Consider the following 22,162-nt stretch of genomic DNA (forward strand, 5'->3'; position numbering starts at 1 on the left):
CTCTGTGTCTACTACCTCTGCTTCTCTGCACTCCAGCAGAGTCTCTTCCCGTTCTCTCACATTAGCTCTGCCCAGCTGGGCTCTCGCTAGCAGACTCCTGGTCAATAATCTGTATATTACTCCAGAGAAAAAGAAGGCTAGTTGCCAACAGTGACATCAATCATTTGGGTTATAGAAGGGCAAAGTGTACCATGTGTCCTTGAACCTGCTCATGGTATCTTGGCCTTCAGCACCCCGATTAGGATCATGCTCAGAGCAGCCTTGACCATTCTGGTGTATTGACAACAAGGCCCCTGTTCTCCCCTTGGCCTTGACTATCTGGAGACCTGGTGTGATTCTCACAAATACACCAGGTGTATTTAAAAATTAGGTGTATTTAAAAATTTGAAGGTGTCATAATTCATGTCATTAACTTCCCCCTCCACAAAGCAGCAGCTGCTTCACACATTTAAAAGTTCTCTTTTCCAGGTGACACTGAGAGGGGAACAAGACTTCACTATGATAAATTTAGGTATGAAGAAGAAAATCAATGATGTAACTCAGCAGGCAGTGCTCAATATGGGAAACAATATTTTCAAACAAGACACTAAAAGTAAACTTGCCTTTAAAAGTTTAAGTCACATTTCAGTTGTAAAAAAAGATCAGGTGAAATGTGACTCACTATGTCATGATTTTGTTTTTAATTTCAGCTGTGGCTATTCTTCCACTGCCTTTCATAATTTATGGAATTAACCAGGACAATGACAATTTTGATGATTCATTCTTCTTAGTCACCAACATTCATTCTATTATTATAAATTCCATTTCCATTCTCTCATTAGATTTAGAGTAAATACATATGACTGTCTCCAATGTCATCACCTTAATGTTAAGTCACTATTATTTCTGTCCTGGGTAGTTGCAATAGATCCTTAATATTATACTTAAATTCACATTTGCATTTCTCAAAACTTTCTTGCACACTAGTCAATATGATATTTATAAATATAAATATGATAATGTCACTTCAAACATCTACATAGTGAAACTCCTAGAAAATAGCATAAGAGAATACTTAGATGTCATTGGGCATGACCATGACTTTTTAGATACAACACAAAAAGCAAAATCCAGGATGTTTAATCCATGAAAGGCATAATTTATAAGTTAGACATCATTAAAATTAAGAACTTTTGCTCTGCAACACACAATATCAAGATAATGAGAAGACTGGCTACAGACTGGGAAAAAATATTTGCAAAAGACGTATCTGATAAAGAACTGTTATCCAAAATATACAAGGAACTCATAAACTCCCGTTTAAGAAAACAAACATCCTGATTAAAAGGGCCAAAGACTTTGACAGATTCCTCACCAAAGGAGATATACAGATAGCAAGTAAGCACATGAAAAGATGCTCCATGCCATATGTCATCAAGGAAGCGCATATTAAAGCAACAATGAGATACCAGTACACACCTATTAGAATGGCCAAAATCAGAAACACTGACAACACCAAATGCTGGCGAGGATGTGGAGCAACAGGAACTCATTCATTGCTGGTGGGAATGCAAATGATTCAGCCACTTTGGAAGATAGTTTTTATGTTTCTTGTAAAGCAAAACATATGCTTCCCATATGATCCAGCAATCATGCATCTTGGTAATTGAGTAATCAAAGGAGTTGAAACTTATGTCCCCACAAAAACCTGCACCTAGATGTTTATAGCAGCTTTATTCATAACGACCAAAACTTGAAAGCAAGCAAGATGTCCTTCAGTGGCTGAGTGGGCAAATAAACTGTAGTACATCCAGACAATGGAATATTATTCAGTGCTAAAAAGAAGTGAGCTATCAAACCATAAAAAGATGGTGGAAACTGAAGTGTATATTTCTTAGTGATAGGAGCCAATCTGAAAAGGTTAGATACTGTGATTATAACCCTATGATGCTCTGAAAAATGCAAAACTATGGAGACAGCAAAAAAGCCAGCGATTGTTGGGAGTTGGTGGGGTGGAGAGGTGAATAGGGGAACACAGAGGATGTTTAAGGCAGTGAAAATACTTTGTATGATACCATAATGATGGATATACATTTTTATACATTTGCCCAAACCCATGGAATGTACACCACCAAGAGTGAACAGTAATGTAAACTGTCGACTCTGAGTGATGTGTCAATGAGGTTAATCAATGATGACAAATGTTCCATTCTGGCGGGGAATGTTGATCATGGAGGGAGGCTATGCATGAGTGGGAGAAGGGTGTATATGGAAAATCTCTGTACCTTCCTCTCAATCTAAAATGTCTCTTAAAAATAAGTCAACCACAAACAATCTCATTGGCTTTACATTCTCTCAGAGGTAAATCTGAAATCATTAACATGAACTGTAAGGCTTTTGAGGAACAGAATTCTGCCTGTGTATCTAATTTCATCCTACTCCCCCTTTTGCCTCTCTTACTGTAGTCATTTCAGCAATGTTTCACATATGCCAAGTTCCTTTTCTCTCTGTGAATGTTGTGCATGTGGTTAGAATATCCACCTCTTTACCTATTTCTCCTATACCAGGTATCAATATTTGCATCATTTTTCTCACAGAGGCATACTGTAACTATTTAGTTTGTAACACCTTCTTTTTCTTACATATGACTTATCACAATTTATAATTACATATTTAATGATTTAGTTATGTACCCTTGGCTATACTAATGGTTGACAAGAACTATGTCTGTTTGTCCACTGATGTACATCCAGAATATTCTAGTTTACTGATTAGCCTATGGTCACTCAAAAATATTACTTTCAACTTACTGATTGGATCTTATTTTACTATTAGTAAATTTATTTTAAGTTATTACCTTATCTTGTCCCTACAGCAATCATGGATAGCAAGATATTATTATGTATATGTTGCAGATAAAAAAAAAATCTGAATACTAAAAAGCATTCTAAATCCCTAAGTAAGATAAATTCAATTGGTAAATATATTTAAATTCAATTTCCCACTAATATTAGTGGGATTTATTTGAAATCTCATGAAAAGCTATTAAGTTGGACAAATTAAGATGCCCAGGGTACTCAATATTTGAGTTGTCCATAAAAATAATTATATGTTTAAGAATTACAGGTTTCAATTTTTATCATGAGTGGCATAAAAACTAACTTTTTACAAACTCTCTATCTTTTTGCTATTTATTTATTAATTATGCTGCTATTTGCTTCATGATTATTTTGAATTAAATTGTTGAAAGTATACAAAAGATTTTAGTGTATATAGTTGTGCCAAGAAAATAAGCATATGGAAAATAGGATAACAAGATAACACTTATCAAATAAATATCAATTTTAATATGAAAAATGCATACTAGAAATGACTTGAAGATTAAAACGGAATTCACAAGGAATACATCACAGTAATATGAGAGAACTGTCTGTCCTCAGTCACCACACAGAGGACAATTAATGAGCGACAGCCTCAACAACAGTTCTACAGGAAACTCAATAATGACTTTCATGGGGATGTGTATTCAGTGTCTGTCAATATAGGCTGATGGGATGGAAGCGAAGTTAGTTCTATGTGGAACAAAAATAATGTCGTCTCAATAAACTCTCTGATGCTGAGCCACCACTGGGGTTTTAGTTAAATTATCTTATTTGAACAAGCCTAGAATGGAGGGTTAGACATAAACATATGGTGATCTTTCCAACGACATTATCCAAAGAAATAGGTATCTTTTCTGAGAAGAAATCTCAAGTATTCAGATTAAATAGTCATTTCTGCTTTCAAGTTAATGCCCGTCCCCCACCTTGTGTATAATATAGTGAGAGACAAGAACAGCAATAAGACCACATTTCCCTGAAAAGGTTTATATGGCAAATATAAGATTATCACAAAACCGGTCATGCCGTAGCTCCTTCTTCAGTTTTAAGATGTTGAAAGAATTCTTTCACTGGTGGTTTTACCCTTAGTTATAACCTGTCATGTTTAACTTATTTCAGATAAATTACAATTCTAAAAGGCTACTTGAAATACTAGTACTTTCACTTAACATTGATCTTGTGTTATATGTGTTGATCATTTGGTTTTCAGGAGGAAAGTTTTACTGTATTGTAAGGTCAAAAATACTGTATTTAACCTGAAACAATGTAGTCTCATTTATCCTGAATTCTCAAATTTTGTTAGGAAAGCAACACAATTTATAATAACAACTGAATTCATAAACTCACTTTCAAGTAAAATACAACTTTATTAAATGACTAACCTGAGAAGCCCTGACTAGAGAATTTAACAGGTAATATAAGATGACATCATACACTCTCTGAAAAAGCCATAAATTACGTGACTGAGCAGCTTCTTTAGTCTTGTATCAAGGACTCAGAGGCTAATGTTCTCCTGTGTATCTAGAAGAAGACAAAAAGAGAAGGGAGAGCAGCTACTTACAATACTATCACCCGCAACACTGTGTAATATTATTAGGTAGTTATTCATCGATGAGAAAAATTAAAAAGTCTAATTTATGCTCCAAAATTCAGATTGATTTTAAAAATCCACTTTACTTTTATATATTACCTCCCAGAGTCAGATTGCTAAAATATGAGGTGTTTTGGTTTGAATACAATAAAAACATCTCTCACCTATCATAATATAGAATGAAAGCTGTTTCTGATAAAGATGGTTTTATATTTTTAGAAAATTTGGCCAGAACTTGTCACAGTGGATTAAATATGGCTTATTTCTCCCCAATTTCAATGGACAATTTTATTATTTATTTAACAATCACAAACTTCATCTCCCTGCAATTAGAATTCCATCTTGTTTCCACGCTGAGTAGTAAGACAATGACCAAGCTCATCAGAATAAGCTACTCCAAAAAGAGAATTAAGTTAACAGCTCACTTTCTCTTAACTGACAAAATATAAATATATGCACTTTAGAATGCACGAAGAGAGTCAAGTGCGATCTTGCAGAATGTAGGCAAGGCCAGGATGCAGTAAAGATGAGCTGAGATGCTGTTTCTGAGGCTGCATCTCTTGGTCAGTAGGTGGATCTTGACGTGGAGGAAGATTTTAGCTCATACCAAGTGGAGATGTGGAAAGCACAGAGTTGACTTAAGGGATGTGCCCAGGAACCAGAAGCAGGAAAGTACTAACCATTGCTGAGAGCATCCGCTCCAGGAAGGACTTTACCTCCAGACACTTTACATTGGCACCATCCCCAGTGCTCACAGGGCTGACTTTAACCTCCATGTTCCATTTGGCACAGCAAGTGGCAGTGTCTCCAGCCCCTATGATGGTGAGGCAGCCCCCGGAAGTGGCTTTCACCACTTCATTCATGAGGGCGTGGTCCCTTAGGCAAAAGCTTCCCCTTCAAATAAACCCTCAGGTCCATTCCATATAATCTGTTTGGCTCTAGCAACAGCCTCAGCATATTTCTTGCTGCTCTAAGGACCACAGTCCAAGCCCCGCCAGCCAGCAGGTGTGTCAGAAGTCACAGTCCTTTGGCCAGTCTTGGCATTCTCATCAAACTTGTCATCAGTGACAAAGTTCAACAGGCAAGGTGATCTTCACAGCATTCTTCTCAGCTTTGGAATCAGGTCTTTTATGATCTTGGCTCCTTCTTCATCAGAGAAGTGCCAATCTCCATGTTGTTGAGCACCTTAAGGAAGGTAGAAGCCATTGCACCACCAAGAATCATCTCATTGACTTTGTCCAGCGTATTAGTGGTCTCAGCTGGATCTAGTCTGTAACTGTAGCTCCACCCAGGATAGCCAGGGAGGGCTCTCCAAGGCCTTGTCAAAGTAGTTCAGCTCCATCTTCACAAAAAGTGTCTCCAGACTAACTGCCACCATGGAGCTGTGGGCTCCGTGAGCAGTGCCAAAAGCATCCTTGACATAGCCATCCCCTCGCTTGGCAGATGAGGCTCAGAGGCTTCTTGTTAGGCTGGCTGGGCTGTAACCTTGTTCCCAGACGCATCCTTTCCCTTCCCTTCTTCCTCCACATGAAAGCAAATGTTCCCTAGCAGGGTGACAGATCCAGCAGCTGGGTCAGCTCACGCTTTCTCCACTTTGGGGCCCACACAGTCCCTCACGAACAAACATGCTTGCCCAGCAGAGATTTGAGTTCTACAGCAACTGGCTCCAAGGAGTACTTGTCGGGTATGGGGTCAACATCAGGCCTCCCAGGTGGCTCATAAGAAATGCCTTGGCTCCATTGTCCATGTAGAATGCGATGCTTAGGATGCAGCCTTGATCCTCTGGTTATGTTATCTGGTTGTTCTTCATAGGAATATTAAACTCCACTCTCATGACGACCCGCTTCCCCTTTGCATCCAGTTTAACCAGAGTCTGCTTGTTAGAAAGCAATATCTTGGCAATACAGCATCAGCTATACTGGGGGAGGGGGATGAGCCAGCAGCCAGCGTCTTATTGAATGTGGTTTAAATTGAATGTAATATAAGTCTTTAATAAAGACATGAATGAAAATCATTGAACAAGAAAACGAAGTTAAAGTTAATTTTAGCTTCCCTCATCATTTTAAATTATTGTTTCCCAGAATGAGAGCTATCAAACCAGTAAGGCTTTCCTGATGTTTCCAAATGTGTTTGGAAACAATGACAAACAATAAAGACAACGTTTTGTAATCCTAGAGGCAACAAAGAAGAAAAATTATTTCAGCAACATATGGTAGAAATAGATTTTTTTTGACACAGAAGGAAAAATAAATGATTGACAATAGATTCAATTTATGAACATATGCATGGAAAATATGTGATAACTCAGTAATTAAATTGTAGACAATAGTAAGTTCCCAAGTGTACGGTGGCATATAATGTTATCAACAGCTTGGTGAAATCATTCAGCTTGACACATCATTCAGAATATGAGAAAATAGGTAAGGATAAATTAATTTTTTCAAGCTGCATAAACAGAGGATAAGGAGCAAAATAAGATAATATAATTATTCAACAATTACTGATAATTTTCATTTTTAATTAACAGTTTAGCTACCTGTTCTTTCTAAGAATGATATATCAATGAAGAAGAATATCAAAATAGCATTTTTTTTCTGGTTATCTATAATGGCAGAATACTGAAAAATTGAAATATGAAAAATGGAATGATTGGAAAATTAATTTGTTTAATTAGCCAAGATTACTCAAAGGAGCCTTCATAGTGGATCCAAACTGGCTTTACCTATTGATTCTACCATTTATTATAAGAAAAAACTAAAAACAAGTTAATTAAATATTTCTGAACTCCATATATAATTTTCTCATCTTAATATGGAGATATTATTAAATACAAACATAGGGTTATTATGAAAACTAAAATGTCACATATTGAAACCTTTGTTATGTATTAGTTGCTCAGTAATTGTTAATCCCATCTTTCTCCACTTTTACATATACAAATAACCCAATGCAATAATTTGCAATAAGATTTACTGTGAGAAATAAAACATTTGTTTAACAGTCTATCCAGTCTAGGCTAGTTTCTATGTTTAATTACAATAATAACTAAACTTTGGAGAGATTCTACAAATGGGTTTTTTTAAGTTGGAATGCTGGAAAAAAGTCAAATTAATTTATAAAAATCTCAGTTACAATATCACAATGTATGGTGACATATGCAAAGTTATCAGTACATTTTGAAACACACATTTATTCTATTTATGTTATAATTGTGTTCATATTTTTCCGGGAACCTAACATCATCATTAGAAATTATATTTAATCTCCACATAAATAGCCTTCTTAGCTTTCACACATCTACCTAACCAGATGATAGCCTTTTGATGTATACAAACTAGAGATTTTCTGCATTAATAACTTCTCATATACAAATATTTTTGGCTTAAATAATTTTGCTTTATTACAAATCCCTTTAAACTTTATTAACGTTTCTTGATGTGTAGAAATCGTCTTTCTTCATATTAGTCAATGGAAACTGCTCCTTGATGTATGCCAGAACACAACATATATTTCTATTGACTGAGTTTCTTCATCACAGTAATTCATACTGACTTTGTTTACTTTCTCTCTTATTTGCCAACTCCAAGCTCATCATCAAACCTGATGGCTGTATTTTTGAAATACATACAGAAGAACCTTACCATTTTCACCACCATGTTATTAAATGGCAGCAGTAAATGGCCCCAACTTTTGGAAACATTCTTTTGATTCTCTAGTTCTCTCTCTAATTGATAAAATGAGGTAATGTATGCAATTACATTTCTTTTGCTTTTAACATAATCATAAAAAAGGAAATTCAACAATATTGATGGGAGGAAACAAAGTAAGCAAGTACAATTAGTAATTAGTTCTATGGAATAGTCTAATTCATCAATATGAAATGTAACACCTAATATAGGTCATATCATGTCATTCTTCAGTCAAACCACTAGTTACTGTGAATATTAAAAAGTATATCTTTTAAATTTCAATTAACACAGCTGGGCCTCACTTTCCTTTTAGTGAAGAAAAGAAAAATGAGTTGTTTTTTTAAAAAAATTTCCTTCATAAGCCACTGTTCTATAACTCCATGTATTTGGGATGCTTCAGGTTAAATATAACGTTTATTAGACTTAAACATGGAACGATTTTATGTTTTAATAATACCAGAAGCAGAATGATAAAAAACTTTTACAACCAGATTTCACCCTTTATTTTATGGAAGACATAGGGGGGAGACCAAAACATTGACTCCCCTGTTCAAATAAGCATGGATTTTTAAATATAATGAGTATGTGCTCCCAAAAAATCAAGCTCCAAGTCTGGAGTCTATATGTGAGTCTGTATGCTATTCAACCTTATGAATGGAACTCTTATCATGTCAACATGGTGATGTATACTAATCCAAAATGAACACTGATATATTATATGTGAGGAAATCACTGTGTATAAATATATTTTTATGTTTATGTATAACAGAGAACAGAGCATTAAAGAAAATATAAACATCATAATGTTCTCATTTGCATAAATTCAAAGTACTTATAGAGTAGTATTTCCCAAGTCTTGAGACTCTGTCCACTTTGGATTGGAATCATTTTGCAGCTGAAGCCCCTTTGTCAGCTGCTGTTGAAACACACAGTGTCAATAATTCTCCTTTAAAATTGTCTCGTTAAATATGCATATTCTTGCACCATTTTTTTTCTATTTGCATTTAATTAAATCATATATTCAGGTAAAATCCCCTATGCCAGTAATCTGAAGGTTTTCACCTTTGTATTTTCCTTAGTATATATGGGGAGATATGAGATTTGCAAAAGTAATGCTGTTGCTTACAGAAAATATATCTCATTCCTGATTCTCTCAAGGGTTTGAAATTCATTCTGACATGCAAATCCCTGAGGTTAAAATCCTATTTAAAGTTCACATTTGAGTTTATAATGGTTCTGCTTCTGTGCTGATTTATATTTCTTAAGAATGCAAAATAAAAAGAACACATAACCTTTTACATCTAAAACAGATGACATAATGTTTGTAATTAATAAGCATCACACCATGGGTAAATAGTATTCTGCATGACAATTTTATAGCATCATTAATATCAGTACTAAATGTCAAAGTACCCAAATGTCAAAGCATTTTCTTTAACTTACAAATACTGTTCTTATAACAAATGGTGTAGCACCTGTGACTTGATAATAAAGTCATCCTGGGATTTGGGAAAGAATTCACAGGCACATGATTGAAGGAGTTGAATCATCAGCCTAACTTATATGGGACCTCCCCTACAGTGTGTTTGAAAAAGTTGTATTTTCAGCTGAGCCAGTAATGTCAGCTTAGGATCAATTAGGATATTGTGATGTTTAAACATTTATTTTGTTGGTCAGAGAGAAAACTGATCTAACAATTTGCTGAATATGGATTCAAATAATATTGCCAAGCTATGAAAGTTGTAACTAATAGTTTTGCTGAATGAGTGCTCAAGTGGAGAAGAGGCACAGTTAATTAATCTATGTTTAGTATTTAATTGTTATACATTATTTCACTTCATTTCGATAACTGAAACTTAATTGCATAAATGAATGTCTCTTTGTACATTCTCTAATGTAAGCTATTCTTTTCAAATATTCCTGCCAAAGGGAAACATTAGTATTGTCCATGTCACCCACACTTTCCTCAATCTCAGTAATTGTTCTGCCACCTCCCTCTTCACAAATAGTCTCTCTTTTGAAGATCTTTCATGACATGACAACCTGTAGCATCACAAGGAATTTTATAGCCTTCTTTCCTTCTCTCCTTCTCTCCCTTCCTTCCTTCCTTCCTTCCTTCCTTCCTTCCTTCCTTCCTTCCTTCCTTCCTTCCTTCCTTCTCTCCTTCCTTCCTTCCTTCCTTCCTTCCTTCCTTCCTTCCTTCCTTCCTTCCTTCCTTCCTTCCTTCCATCTGCCCTTACAATGATTTTGAATTATTATTGTGTGCTAGGCACAGGGCCAAATACTACTAATAATAAAGGATTGACCGATACACAGCTTCTGTTTTCAAGATTTTAGCCTTCACCCTATTCCTTGTCACTATTCTTGGAAGATCTGTCATTCACTTCTAAGTGTCTTCTGTAATCCTGGCTCCCACCTTCCTTGATCACTTCAAGACTAATCACTTCTCTTGACATTTCATTCCACTTTTATTTCTCATTTCCACTATCCACATCCTTCTTTAGAATATCACCTTTTGTTTAATTCTTCAAAGTTCACCTAAGTTACTCCCTCTCCATAAAAAGTGGTTGAATTTCAACTCTTAAACCCTATGGTATTTTCTCTCTGTTTTATTTTTAAAAAAATGCATACCTGAATCAAATAATCATTAAATGCCTACTCTGTACCAGGACAATATTTACTTTAATATTAACATGTATGCTCATTGTGTACTTATCATATGCAGATTTACCTAAATGCCCTTTAAATCTGCATTTCTGCCTTACAGACATTCTTGCTAACTATTTAATTAATATTTCTTGAAATAAATCTATCTCGCTTAAAACAATCCCAATGGTTTTATCGGTAACACCACCTCATTACGTTTGTTAATATGCCCGGAATAGTCCAAATTACTCTAAAACAAGATTTTGTCACTTGCATCAAGCAAAATAGATAACTAGGTGCTCAATAAAAGAATCAATGTTATCATTGTCGAGTAAACCTTGCATTCATATAGTGAAATGGATATAACATCTACTGGTACATTTACCATAATAATGTATAGTCACCAGGAAAGGCAGCATTATAATGTTGGGAAAGAATTATATTTGATTTTTAAATTTCTGCTGTCAGACGTCCCAGATCAATGAACATTGGCTACGGCAGAGTGCTAACGCCCTGAGTAACCTTTGTCCCTCACACGATTCTGTAGAACTTCCCAGTCTGTGACAACAGTTTAAAGAAACTTCTTCTCCTTCTCCTTCTCCTTCTCCTTCTCCTTCTCCTTCTCCTTCTCCTTCTCCTTCTCCTTCTCCTTCTCCTTCTCCTTCTCCTTCTCCTTCTCCTTCTCCTTCTCCTTCTCCTTCTCCTTCTCCTTCTCCTTCTCCTTCTCCTTCTCCTTCTCCTTCTCCTTCTCCTTCTCCTCCTTCTCCTCCTCCTCCTCCTCCTCCTCCTCCTCCTCCTCCTCCTCCTCCTCCTCCTTCTCCTCCTCCTCCTCCTCCTCCTCCTCCTCCTCCTCCTCCTCCTCCTCCTCCTTCTCTTCCCTTCCCTTCCCTTCCCTTCCCTTCCCTTCCCTCCTCTCCTCTCCTCAGCCCTCCTTGGTGATGACTTGTACATTATCACTCCTGAAAATTACAAGTCTCTTTTCCTTTGTTCATCAAAGTAGATATAATAAAATACTCACAAAGAAAATTAATGAAAATCATTTTAAAAGTATATTCCCAAGTCAGGAAATAGCTGCTGTCAAAGTTCAGAAACTAGGTACTCATAAATTGCTACTTCAATTAGACATAATCCATAAAAAATTGACAATCTAAAGAACTGTACTTTCCTTCTAAAAGTAATAGGAAATAGGTTGCTTCTGATAAAACAAAAAAATTCATTCCTAAGCTAAGAAAGAAGCATAAAGAAAATACTAGGGCTGCTCTAGGGCTTTTGCTATGGTATATGCGTTATGCTATTTATATGCAAGTTTATTTTTTCATATTTAAAATTATTGCTGTTCACATGTTACAAGTTAAGTAGGCTAATTTTTTCTCTATACATTTACATTTCATTTTCTTATATAGTGAGTTATTAAACCATTTGTCCATGGCTATACAACAAAAAGATTATACATTTGACATGTATTTTAAAGCAACTAGATCCAGGTTTTGAACATGGACTGTCACAGGAAAAATTAAGCTAGTCTTACCAAGTATTCCTGGTGGGCAGAGGACCAAAACTCTCTGCTCGGTCTGATTCCTTTGGCTAGAATCCCAGATACTGCTTTTTATTTTTTTTGTGTGTGAAAACAATGAGGCTTTGAGAAAACAGTTGAAGAAGTAGAAGATAAAAATCTGCATAAACCTTTGGCATGTGATGTAGCCGACTAGAGAGGCAGAATGTTAGTCCCTAACTAGATATGAAAATAAAATAATAGGCTTCTGTTGACTTATCTCATAGTATAGAATTGTTCAAATGAGAAAGTATAGCTTGGGTTATAAGCAACTGACTATTATTGTCTACTACTAAATAATAAACAAATGTGGTAATGTCTAGGTATAAGAGGTTTTAAAAACCCCTGAAAATATAACAATAATAGAATATGAGCACACGTTAGGTTTTTTAAAAGTTCAAGCTTAATGGAAGCTTTTCATTTTTAATGTTCTTTGAACTCATTCTGCCAATGTGATAGAAAGAATAGATGTAAATTTAAATCAAACAATTGCTTTTAAAACAGCTTGAACTAATAAGACTTGAAGGTTTTGCTCGTCAATGAAGAGAGCTTAGAAAGAGTGTGTTGCCACTCTTATAATCACAACAAAGTAGCAATATAATCTGCAAGCCCACAGGTTTTCTTGAGCCCACTAGAGCTAAGGCAACTAGCGTGCAATCAGAGACAGCAGCCTGAAGAGAGATACAGGGTGTGAGCATTTTCTTACTTGGGACTGAAATGGTCAGTCTGCACCCAGTAAGGAAAATTCAGCAAGAATAATAGCTCACAAGTTGATGGACAATGATTGTGGGCTAGGGGAAGACGATGGAGACTGAGGGCTGCAAGTACAAATTATCTTTTTTTTTTTTTTGCAAGCTTTATTTGCCGTAAATCTCCCTTGGCAAGATTCCTTAAGAAAGTCCCTTCATGGTGCTTGGATTAAGAGAACAGCAGCTGCTGGGGAAGGGAAGCTAAATTATGTCTAAACCATTCTCCTTTATCTTCCTATTGCTGAGAAAAGTTTTTCATGAATCTCTGTGTTTCTACACATCTTGCAAGTAGAGGCACAGATAACAAATATCCTTTCGTTCTGGACTGCTTTCCAATAAAATCTATAGTGAACAGCCTTAGAAGATACAGTGTCTCCCTCAGGAGTGGAAGCCGAGGATCCTATTGTGGCAAAGATTAGAATGTTTGCTTGCAGAACCTCATCCTAACATATAAAAAGCCATGGGCTGTCATGACCAAAATAACAGTATGGATGACCCAACAGCAGGCTGCGTGGAGTGACCAGGCCAGCAGGGGGGTTAGTGAGGGATGACCAAATGACTGAACAGCAGGCTGTGGGGCAACCAGGCCAGCAGGGGGGCAGTTGGGGGCAACCAGGCTGGCAGGGGGGCAGCTGAGGGTGACCAGGCTAGCGGGGGAGCAGTTGGGGGTGATCAGGCAGGCAGACAGGTGAGCAGTTAGGAGCCAGCAGTCCCAGATTGTGAGAGGGATGTCTGACTGCTGGTTTAGGGCTGATCTCAGGGACATCCTCCAAGGGGTCCAGAATTGGAGAGAGTGCAGGCTGCACTGAGGGGCCCCCCCCCCCACCGTGCACGAATTTCATGCACCGGGCCTCTAGTATAACTATAGATTCCTAGGTTTCAAGTTCCTTACCTGTGACACTAGCCTAATACTGTGTTGTCCCTTGGGACTGGGGAGTGAGGTTGAGGGGAGGGGAGTGAAGCAAAGGGAGCCAATGTGAATCTGAAGGTCATGCTGCTTGCTCTTTTGTGAGTAAAGCAGCCTCTGTCTTTGACCCAGGGTTTTCACATTTCCTGCCAGCATCCAGGAAAGGAGGTGATGTAATCTGGTAGTTTTAGGTAGGGCACAATGTCAGATTTTTCAGTTTTTGATGCATCTCCCAGAAACAAAATCAGTAATCGATAGAGCAAAGGAGACATACCTTGTTTCCCTAAGGAGTCTGCTAAAACCTTATCACAGCTGAGTGAAGTAAATGAAAGAAACTTTTAGTCCTGAAGGCAGACCAGGAATATATGTTGGCCTAGAACTTTAGCTGAGGAGACTCAGGGCTGCTGAGAAGGCCACCATCCTGACACCTAGGATTATAGTGCCTGTGGAAGTCTGAGTCTTAATCAAAACAGCAGAGAATCATCCCCTGTCTAAGCTAACAAGCACCAAAGCACAGGTGAGCACACAATACTGCCAGGAGAGTTGAAGTGCATGAACAAATCTCCCTGACACACAGGACAAGGCAAAGACTTACAGCTGGCGATGGAGATGATTGAGAAAACCTGGCAAATGTACCCATACTCTGTGTTAATGCTAAACAGAGGAACTTAAAGCCTGGGCTGACCCGAGGATAACAATAGTAGCCATAAACCTAAAACCCAGCAAACCCAACCACATTTCCCACTAGATGAATCCCAACCTTCACACTTAAGATTTGATGGAGGAATGATGTGCCCTTTTTAAAGCATGAAATCTATTCACCTTAGGCTCTTTTTCCCCCCACACAAGATGTCCAGCTTTAAAAAACAAACAGACAAAACATATTCAAAAGCAAGAAAACACACTTTCAAGAAACAAAGTACTCAGCACAACAACTTATATATGAAACACATTTTGGAACTAACAGGGAATTTTAAATATCTGTGATTAACATGTTAAAGTCTCAAATAGAAATGGCAGATAAGAAATGAAGATAAGATGAATAATTTAGGCAGAGAAATGAAAACTTTAAGGATAATCCTAACAAATGCAAAAGATAAAAACCACAGAAACAGAGGTAAAGAGAGCCTTCAATGACTCTGTCGTTGGTTTGATCTAGCCTAGAAAAGAATCAGTCAATTGTAAGAAAGATCCCAGAAGGATAAGAGAGGGAGAAAGAGGCAGAGATATTTGAATTGTAGTAGTTAAATATTTGCCAAAATTAATAACAGAGAATTCTCACAAATCAAATAAGCTCAAGAACACCAAGAAAGATGATCAGTAACAACAAAATATATGTAGGCATGTCATATTCATTGTGCTTTAAAGAAAAGACTAATAAAATATTGAAGGTGCGCCAGGCCAGTGTGGCTCAGTGATTGAGTGTCGACCTATGAACCAGGAAGTCACAGTTCAATTCCCAGTCAGGTCACATGCCTGGGTTGTGGGCTTGATCCACAGTAGGGGGCATCTCTCATCATTGATGCTTATATCTCTATCTTCTTCTCAATGAAAATATACTTAAAAAAAAAAAAAAGTGAAGGTGCACAGGGAAAAAAAAAATCTCACATGGCAAATAGCCAAACAAAGATCCTATGTAATAAAAGGCTAATATGCAAATCCACCGAACAGTGGAATGACTGGTCGCTATGACCCACACTGACCGCCAGGGGGCAGATGCTCAACGCAGGAGCTGCCCCCTAGTGGTCAGTGTGCTCCCACAGGAGGAGCGCCACTCAGTCAGAAGCCTGGCTCATGGCTGGCAAGTGCATCGGCAGTGGCGGGAGCCTTTCCCGCTTCTGCAGCACTGCTAAGCCATCAGTCGAACATCCCCCGAGGGCTCCCGGACTGTGAGAGGGTGCAGGCCAGGCTGAGGGCCCCCCTGAGTGCACAAATTTCGTGCACTGGGCCTCTAGTAATAATGGTAAATGTACTTCTCATCAAAATACATGCAAGTCATGAACTGTGGCATGATGTATTTAAATTGCTGGGGGGTGGGGGGGTGTGCAAAAACAAAACAAAACAAAACCTGTCAGCTCAGAATATCCAGCAAAAAAACCTCAAAATGTAAGGAGAAATTCATACTGTCCTGTACCAACAAAATTTGAGAGAACTCATTGCTAGCAAGTATCTACTACAAGAATGTTTATAGAAAAGTTTTTCATGAAAAGACAATATGAAACCAAAACAGAAACTTCGATCAATGTGAAGAGATTAAAACACTGGAAATAAAGATAATTTTAAAAATTTAAATCACTCTTAAAGGTCAGTGACTTTTACAAAATCATTACAAATTTATTGTAAGCTTGTAGCATTTGTGAAAGTGAAAATATATGATAAAAATGGCATAACACATGGGAGGTAGGAATTAGGAATGTAGTGTTGTCTTTATGGAATATACAGTATATAGTCTTTATACTCCATGTCAAAGGGTATGATATTTTAAGATAAACATTGATTAAATGAAAACACATATTCTAAATGCTCAGCCAATTAGAATTGAAAATATTTCTTAAAAAAAAGAGTACAAATAACAAGTCTATAGTGGAGATAAAATTGAATTATAGAAAATTATCAAACTACAAAAATTCATAAATAGAAAATAAAATATATGAAGCACAAAGGAAACAAAGGAAAACAACTAGCAAGATTGTAGATTTCAATGAAATCATATCTATACATATACTTAATTAGAGTAGTATAAATCCACCAATTAAAAAATAGTTTTGTCATATTTGATTTAAATTGAAAAAGAAAAAGCAAGGTTGGATTATATGTTGTCTAAAGTAAACCTGATTTAAATATAAAAACAAGTCAAAGAAAAAAGGATGGAATGAGGTATTAAAGTATTCAACATCATAGAAACATAGAGTGCTAGTTGCAAGGACCTGGGGGAGGGGGAATGGAGTCATTGTGTAATCCAATTTATAAGATGAAAAGAATTATAGATGTGGATGGTGATGATATGCTGTACATTATAAATGCATTTAATATCAATGAATTGTTCAATTAAATGTATTTAATATCAGCGAAATGGTAGAGATGGTAAATTTTGTTACATATAATTACCACAATAAACATGAAAAGAAAAAAAAAAAGATAGAGAAATATATACCATTCTAACATTAACCAAAAGAAAGGGTAGAGTATCTGCATTAATATTTGACTGGAAAATAATTAGGATTAAGAATGAAAAGACGTATGAAATAACAACATAGGGGACCAACCCTGGTCAGTGTGGCTTAGTGGTTGGAGCATTGTCCTGTGCTCTAAAGGGTCTTGGGTTCAATTTCTGGTCAGGACACATACCCAAGGTGTGGGTTTAATCCCAGTCAGGGCATGTGCTGGAGGCAACCAATCGATATTTCTCACATTGATGTTTCTCTCTCTCCAGTGCTGTCTCTCTAAAATTAATGAAAAAAATCCTCATGTGAGGATTAAAAACAAAAAACAACAATTTAGGGGGGTCAAATTTCCAAGAAGATATAGAAATCTTAAACACTTATTTACCTAACAACAGAACTATAGAACTTTAATATATCATGAGATGACATGACATGAGAGGCCATAACATCACATAATATCACATAACATGCTCTAACCAGATTGGCTCAGTGGATAGAGCATCAGCCTGCGGACTGAAGGGTCCCAGGTTCGACTCCGGTCAAGGGCATGTACCTTGGTTGCGGGAACATCTCCAGTAGGGGTTGTGCAGGACGCAGCTGATTAATGTTTTTCTCTCATCGATGTTTCTAACTCTCTATACCTCTTCCTTCTTCTCTGTAAAAAATCAATAAAATAAAATTTTTAAAAAATCATATAACATGAAGGAAGTACCACTAGAACTGAAAGGCAAAACTAGCCAAATACACAGTTTTAGCTAGACTTCAACATTCTTCTTTCAGATATTGATTAAATAGAAGATAGAAAATTGGTATACATATGAAACACATAGATAGCACTATCAGGCAATATAACCTAACTAATATATACAGAGGACTTCATCCAACAACAGCATTATTATCAAGAACACACTGAATACACCTTTTTGAGGACACCTAAGACACCCACTGAGATATACCATATTCTAAGAACAAAATACTTAAAAATATTAATGAATAAGATGTATACAAAATATATTTTCTGAAAATAATGAAATTAAGCTAGGAATTTATAACAGATACCTGGAAAATCCCAAAATATTTGGAAATTCAACTTCACACTTCTAAATAATCCATGGGTCAAAAAGGAAGTGTCAAGGGAAATTAAAACAAACAAACAAACAAACAAAAAACAACCATTTTGAGCTAATTGAAAATAAAAATAAACCATATCAAAATTGACAGGATGCATCTATAACAGTGCTTATGTATAAATTTATCACATAAATGCTAAGTTGAGAAAAAGAGAGAGAGAGAGAGAGCGAGAGAGAGAGAGAGAGAGAGAGAGATCAGTGTGAGAGCGACACATCATTGATTGCCTCCTGCACATGCCCTAAACAGGGCCAGAGATCAAACCTGCAACCCAGGTATATGCCCTTGACTGGGAATAGAACCCAAGACCCTTCAGTGCTCCAGCTGACACTCTAAACACTGAGCAAACATTGGCCAGGACTATTATATCTTTTGAGATGATCAGAAATGTTTATCTTTTCTCAACTCTCCATTTAATATAATACTTAGTGGTAAAAATGGGATGCTTTCTCAATAAGATAGGAAACAGGATAATAATTTCCTTCCTCATAATGGATTCAACATCACACTGGAATTCCTAATCAATGTAATTAAGCAAGATAAGTAATGGGTAAAGCATACCAATTAGAAATGAAAAGAATCAATCTATCTCTATTTACAGAAAGTATCAATATAAGAATAGCTCAATGTTTAGGTTAACAAAATCAGTGCCCAGAGATTTCCTTAAATAAAGTTGTCACATAAGAAAGGATATGTTTAGTTATTTTTGTTCTGTATCTCATGGCCTGAACTCTGAGAAGTTTTGCATTACAGAATCAAAGGAAACCTCTGAGCATAAAGGAAAACCTGAAGATGTATCTTTGAAGACAACTTTCCTATTAGAATCTAACTTTTGTTGGAATCTACCAGAAATTAGGTTTGGTTGATATTCCTATAGTATAAGGTACTCAGAATTTTGTGGTAAGTTTTTCATAGAATCCTTGATAAGGAGGTGAGCTCTGCTTGAAGAAATACAAATATATATATATTACAAATAAGATATAAATATAATATATTATACTTGTATTTCTCCCTATCCAGGCCCTGATGAACATGGAAATTTGAATTACCACTGCTTTCCAAGAATCATTACAGTAGTAATAACTCACCTCCATGTGGAACCTGAATAACGGCAAGAATCTGCTTTCTTTGTCTGCAAAACAAATGTTATTTATGAAACTGCAGAAGTCACAATCTCCATAATTCGAGGCGAGGAGTGGAGTAAAACAAGAAAATTATTGGGAAAACCTATAAGAAGAAAACATTTCATCTTTTCAGGAGCTTTCATTATCCCTTTACTCCTAAGCAATCCCAACTACAGTCTCAGCAATACCTTGAAACTGGCTCTCACAAATGGAATATTTTTAGTGATTAGGAACTTGCCTGACACTTTTCTATGATTTGAGTTTTCTTGCAGGTCATTCACGTAAGATATATTGAGCAAAATGGGCATAAGGTGTCAGCAATTGAAAGGTGTTACATAAGGGATGACTTTTCTTACACATCCATTTTAAAGGCATATTTACCAGAGGACTTCAAAAATCGATCCATGTCACTTTTATCTGCTCAGATCTGATCCTACTGCAATCTTTCTATACACTACAGAAAGCATTGCAAAATTTTACATCTTTAGATTTGAGATATTGCAAGTAATAAAGTGGCTTAATGGATCAGTTTTTATTCATGGTGAAACACACCTACTTCAGAAGCATATACACAAAGCCAAAAATACATAAATCATCATTTAGTTATTGTTTTCCTGGTTGGGTTACTTTTGCTCATGTTTGGTTGTTTGAATATAGGTTAGAGGAGACCACGTGAGGGTATTTACTTAGTCTTTCATGCTTTATATATATATATATATATATATATATATATATATATAGAGAGAGAGAGAGAGAGAGAGAGAGAGCACAAAAATTATCATGATAATTATCATTTATTATTTTAATTAGTACAGTTAGACAGCTAGTGGCTAATAGAAAAATGAAAGAAAAATATTGAGTTTTAAATAAGGAGATTGAATAAATTAATTTTCAAAGACCCTGTTAAAGTTATTTTGAAAAAAAAAATTAAAGATTCACTACTTCCATCAAGATTTCAATTACATTGATAACTCAACACACATACTCATACACACATTCCATCTTAAATTTACCCACATAAAATCAGATGTAATGAGGTGTGTTGTTTTTTTTTTAATTTCACTAAAAGTGCACTTCAGCCTCATCCTCCTGCTTATCAGCCTCTAGCCATGCCCTTTACTGCCTCACAGCCTTCACTCATAGCCTTTTCCCAATCTTTCCCTTGCTAGTGCTCAACTACAAAGTCATTTCCTGACAGGCATCATCTGACTTTCTGATTTAAATTATGTAACTTCCCTCCTCCTTCTTATCATCGTTGCCCATTACTTATTCCATTTGCCTATTCTTAAACAGCATCTTACTCTCTAGATCAGCGGTTCTCAACCTGTGGGTCGCTTTGGGGGTCGAACGACCCTCTCACAGGGGTCGCCTAAGACCATCGGAAAACACATATATAATTACATATTGTTTTTGTGATTAGTCACTATACTTTAATTATGTTCAATTTGTAACAATGAAAATACATCCTGCATATCAGATATTTACATTACGATTCATAACAGCAGCAAAATTACAGTTATGCAGTAGCAACGAAATAATTTTATGGCTGGGGGTCACCACAACATGAGGAACTGTATTAAAGGGTCACGGCATTAGGAAGGTTGAGAACCACTGCTCCAGATGGTGAGTTCCATCCTGATAAAATTATCGTGTGCTTGGTTATTTATTTTGTGTGGTTAGTGCAATTGGGGCTAATACAATTGCTGGTGCATAGAATATGCTATCCGCAACACCTGGTCTGTGCCCAGTTCTCCTCATTTTAGGACAGAGAATTAGGCCCAAACCTGTGCCTCCTCTGTGTCTCACCCTTTAGCCAAACTGTTGGCAATTACAGGCAGATCTTCCTTAAAATATTCACTATAAATTACAAATCTGAGTTCTTTTCACTCCCTTTCCATTACACATGCTAATCCAGCCCTTTACCATGGACTGCCTGAGTTACTGGGATTGCCCTTTAAATAGTCTGCTTCCCTCTGACTTCCAATCTCTACAGAATTTTCTCAGAAATCAGTGTTCCTCTAAAAAATATAAACCTATCATATTGCTTCTCTCCTCAAATGCTTTTAGTCTGCTCCAATCACACTTCAAAGATAAATAAAGCTCTCAGTGATCTGGTTCCTATTCTGGTTCATGTCTTACAACTTCAGTAAGGTCTTTGAACCAACCAACAGACACCTACACCAGGGCCTTTGCAGTTCTTGTTTCAGGTGCTAGGAACCATGACTCATGTGCACATTAGGCCTCTGTTTCAGCATAACATCATCAGAGAAGTCTTGATTGTCCATCCTTTCCAAAAGAGTTTTTTTGCACAATCATTGATTCCCAGCTTTATTGAGATGTTATTGGCATATAGAATGCTTCTTTTGTTTTATTTCATGCAACTTTATCCTCTCTGCCATTATTTATTGTCTTATTTTGTTTCTTTTCAATAAAATATATGGTTTTAGGAGTATGAAAGTTTTTTAAAAATTTTATTTCATGTGCAATTTCCAAGCAACCATAAGGTTCTTAGTGAATACTGTTAAATGAATAAATAAATGTCCAACAAATAGTTCTTTGAAATCTGAATAATGTGGAATATAGCGAACAACATAAACTGATGAACTAAAATGATCCAGAGACATAGAAGCATCCAACAGACCATCCAACCTCAGGGGAAAGGCGAATGAGTGTGTGTGTGTGTGGGGGGGGGGGGGAGTGGGAGTGTGAGAGATCAGCCAAAGGACTTGTATGCATTCATATAAGCATAGCCCA

General features: G+C 36.4%; 1 protein-coding gene across 1 annotated transcript in view; it reads right to left on the bottom strand.

The window, feature by feature from the left end:
• Positions 1 to 11,553, bottom strand: part of LOC118650423 (dnaJ homolog subfamily C member 2-like) — a gene marked incomplete at its 5' end in the record, with an annotated part of 35,759 nt that extends 24,206 nt beyond the window's left edge. Inside the window, 1 exon segment of the mRNA XM_036298898.1 lies at positions 11,366 to 11,553. Coding sequence (XP_036154791.1) covers positions 11,366 to 11,553 — 188 coding nt within the window.
• Positions 11,554 to 22,162: the final 10,609 nt, after the last annotated feature.

Source organism: Myotis myotis, unplaced genomic scaffold (assembly GCF_014108235.1).
Source record: "Myotis myotis isolate mMyoMyo1 unplaced genomic scaffold, mMyoMyo1.p scaffold_m19_p_3, whole genome shotgun sequence".
Taxonomy (NCBI): Eukaryota; Metazoa; Chordata; class Mammalia; order Chiroptera; family Vespertilionidae; genus Myotis; species Myotis myotis.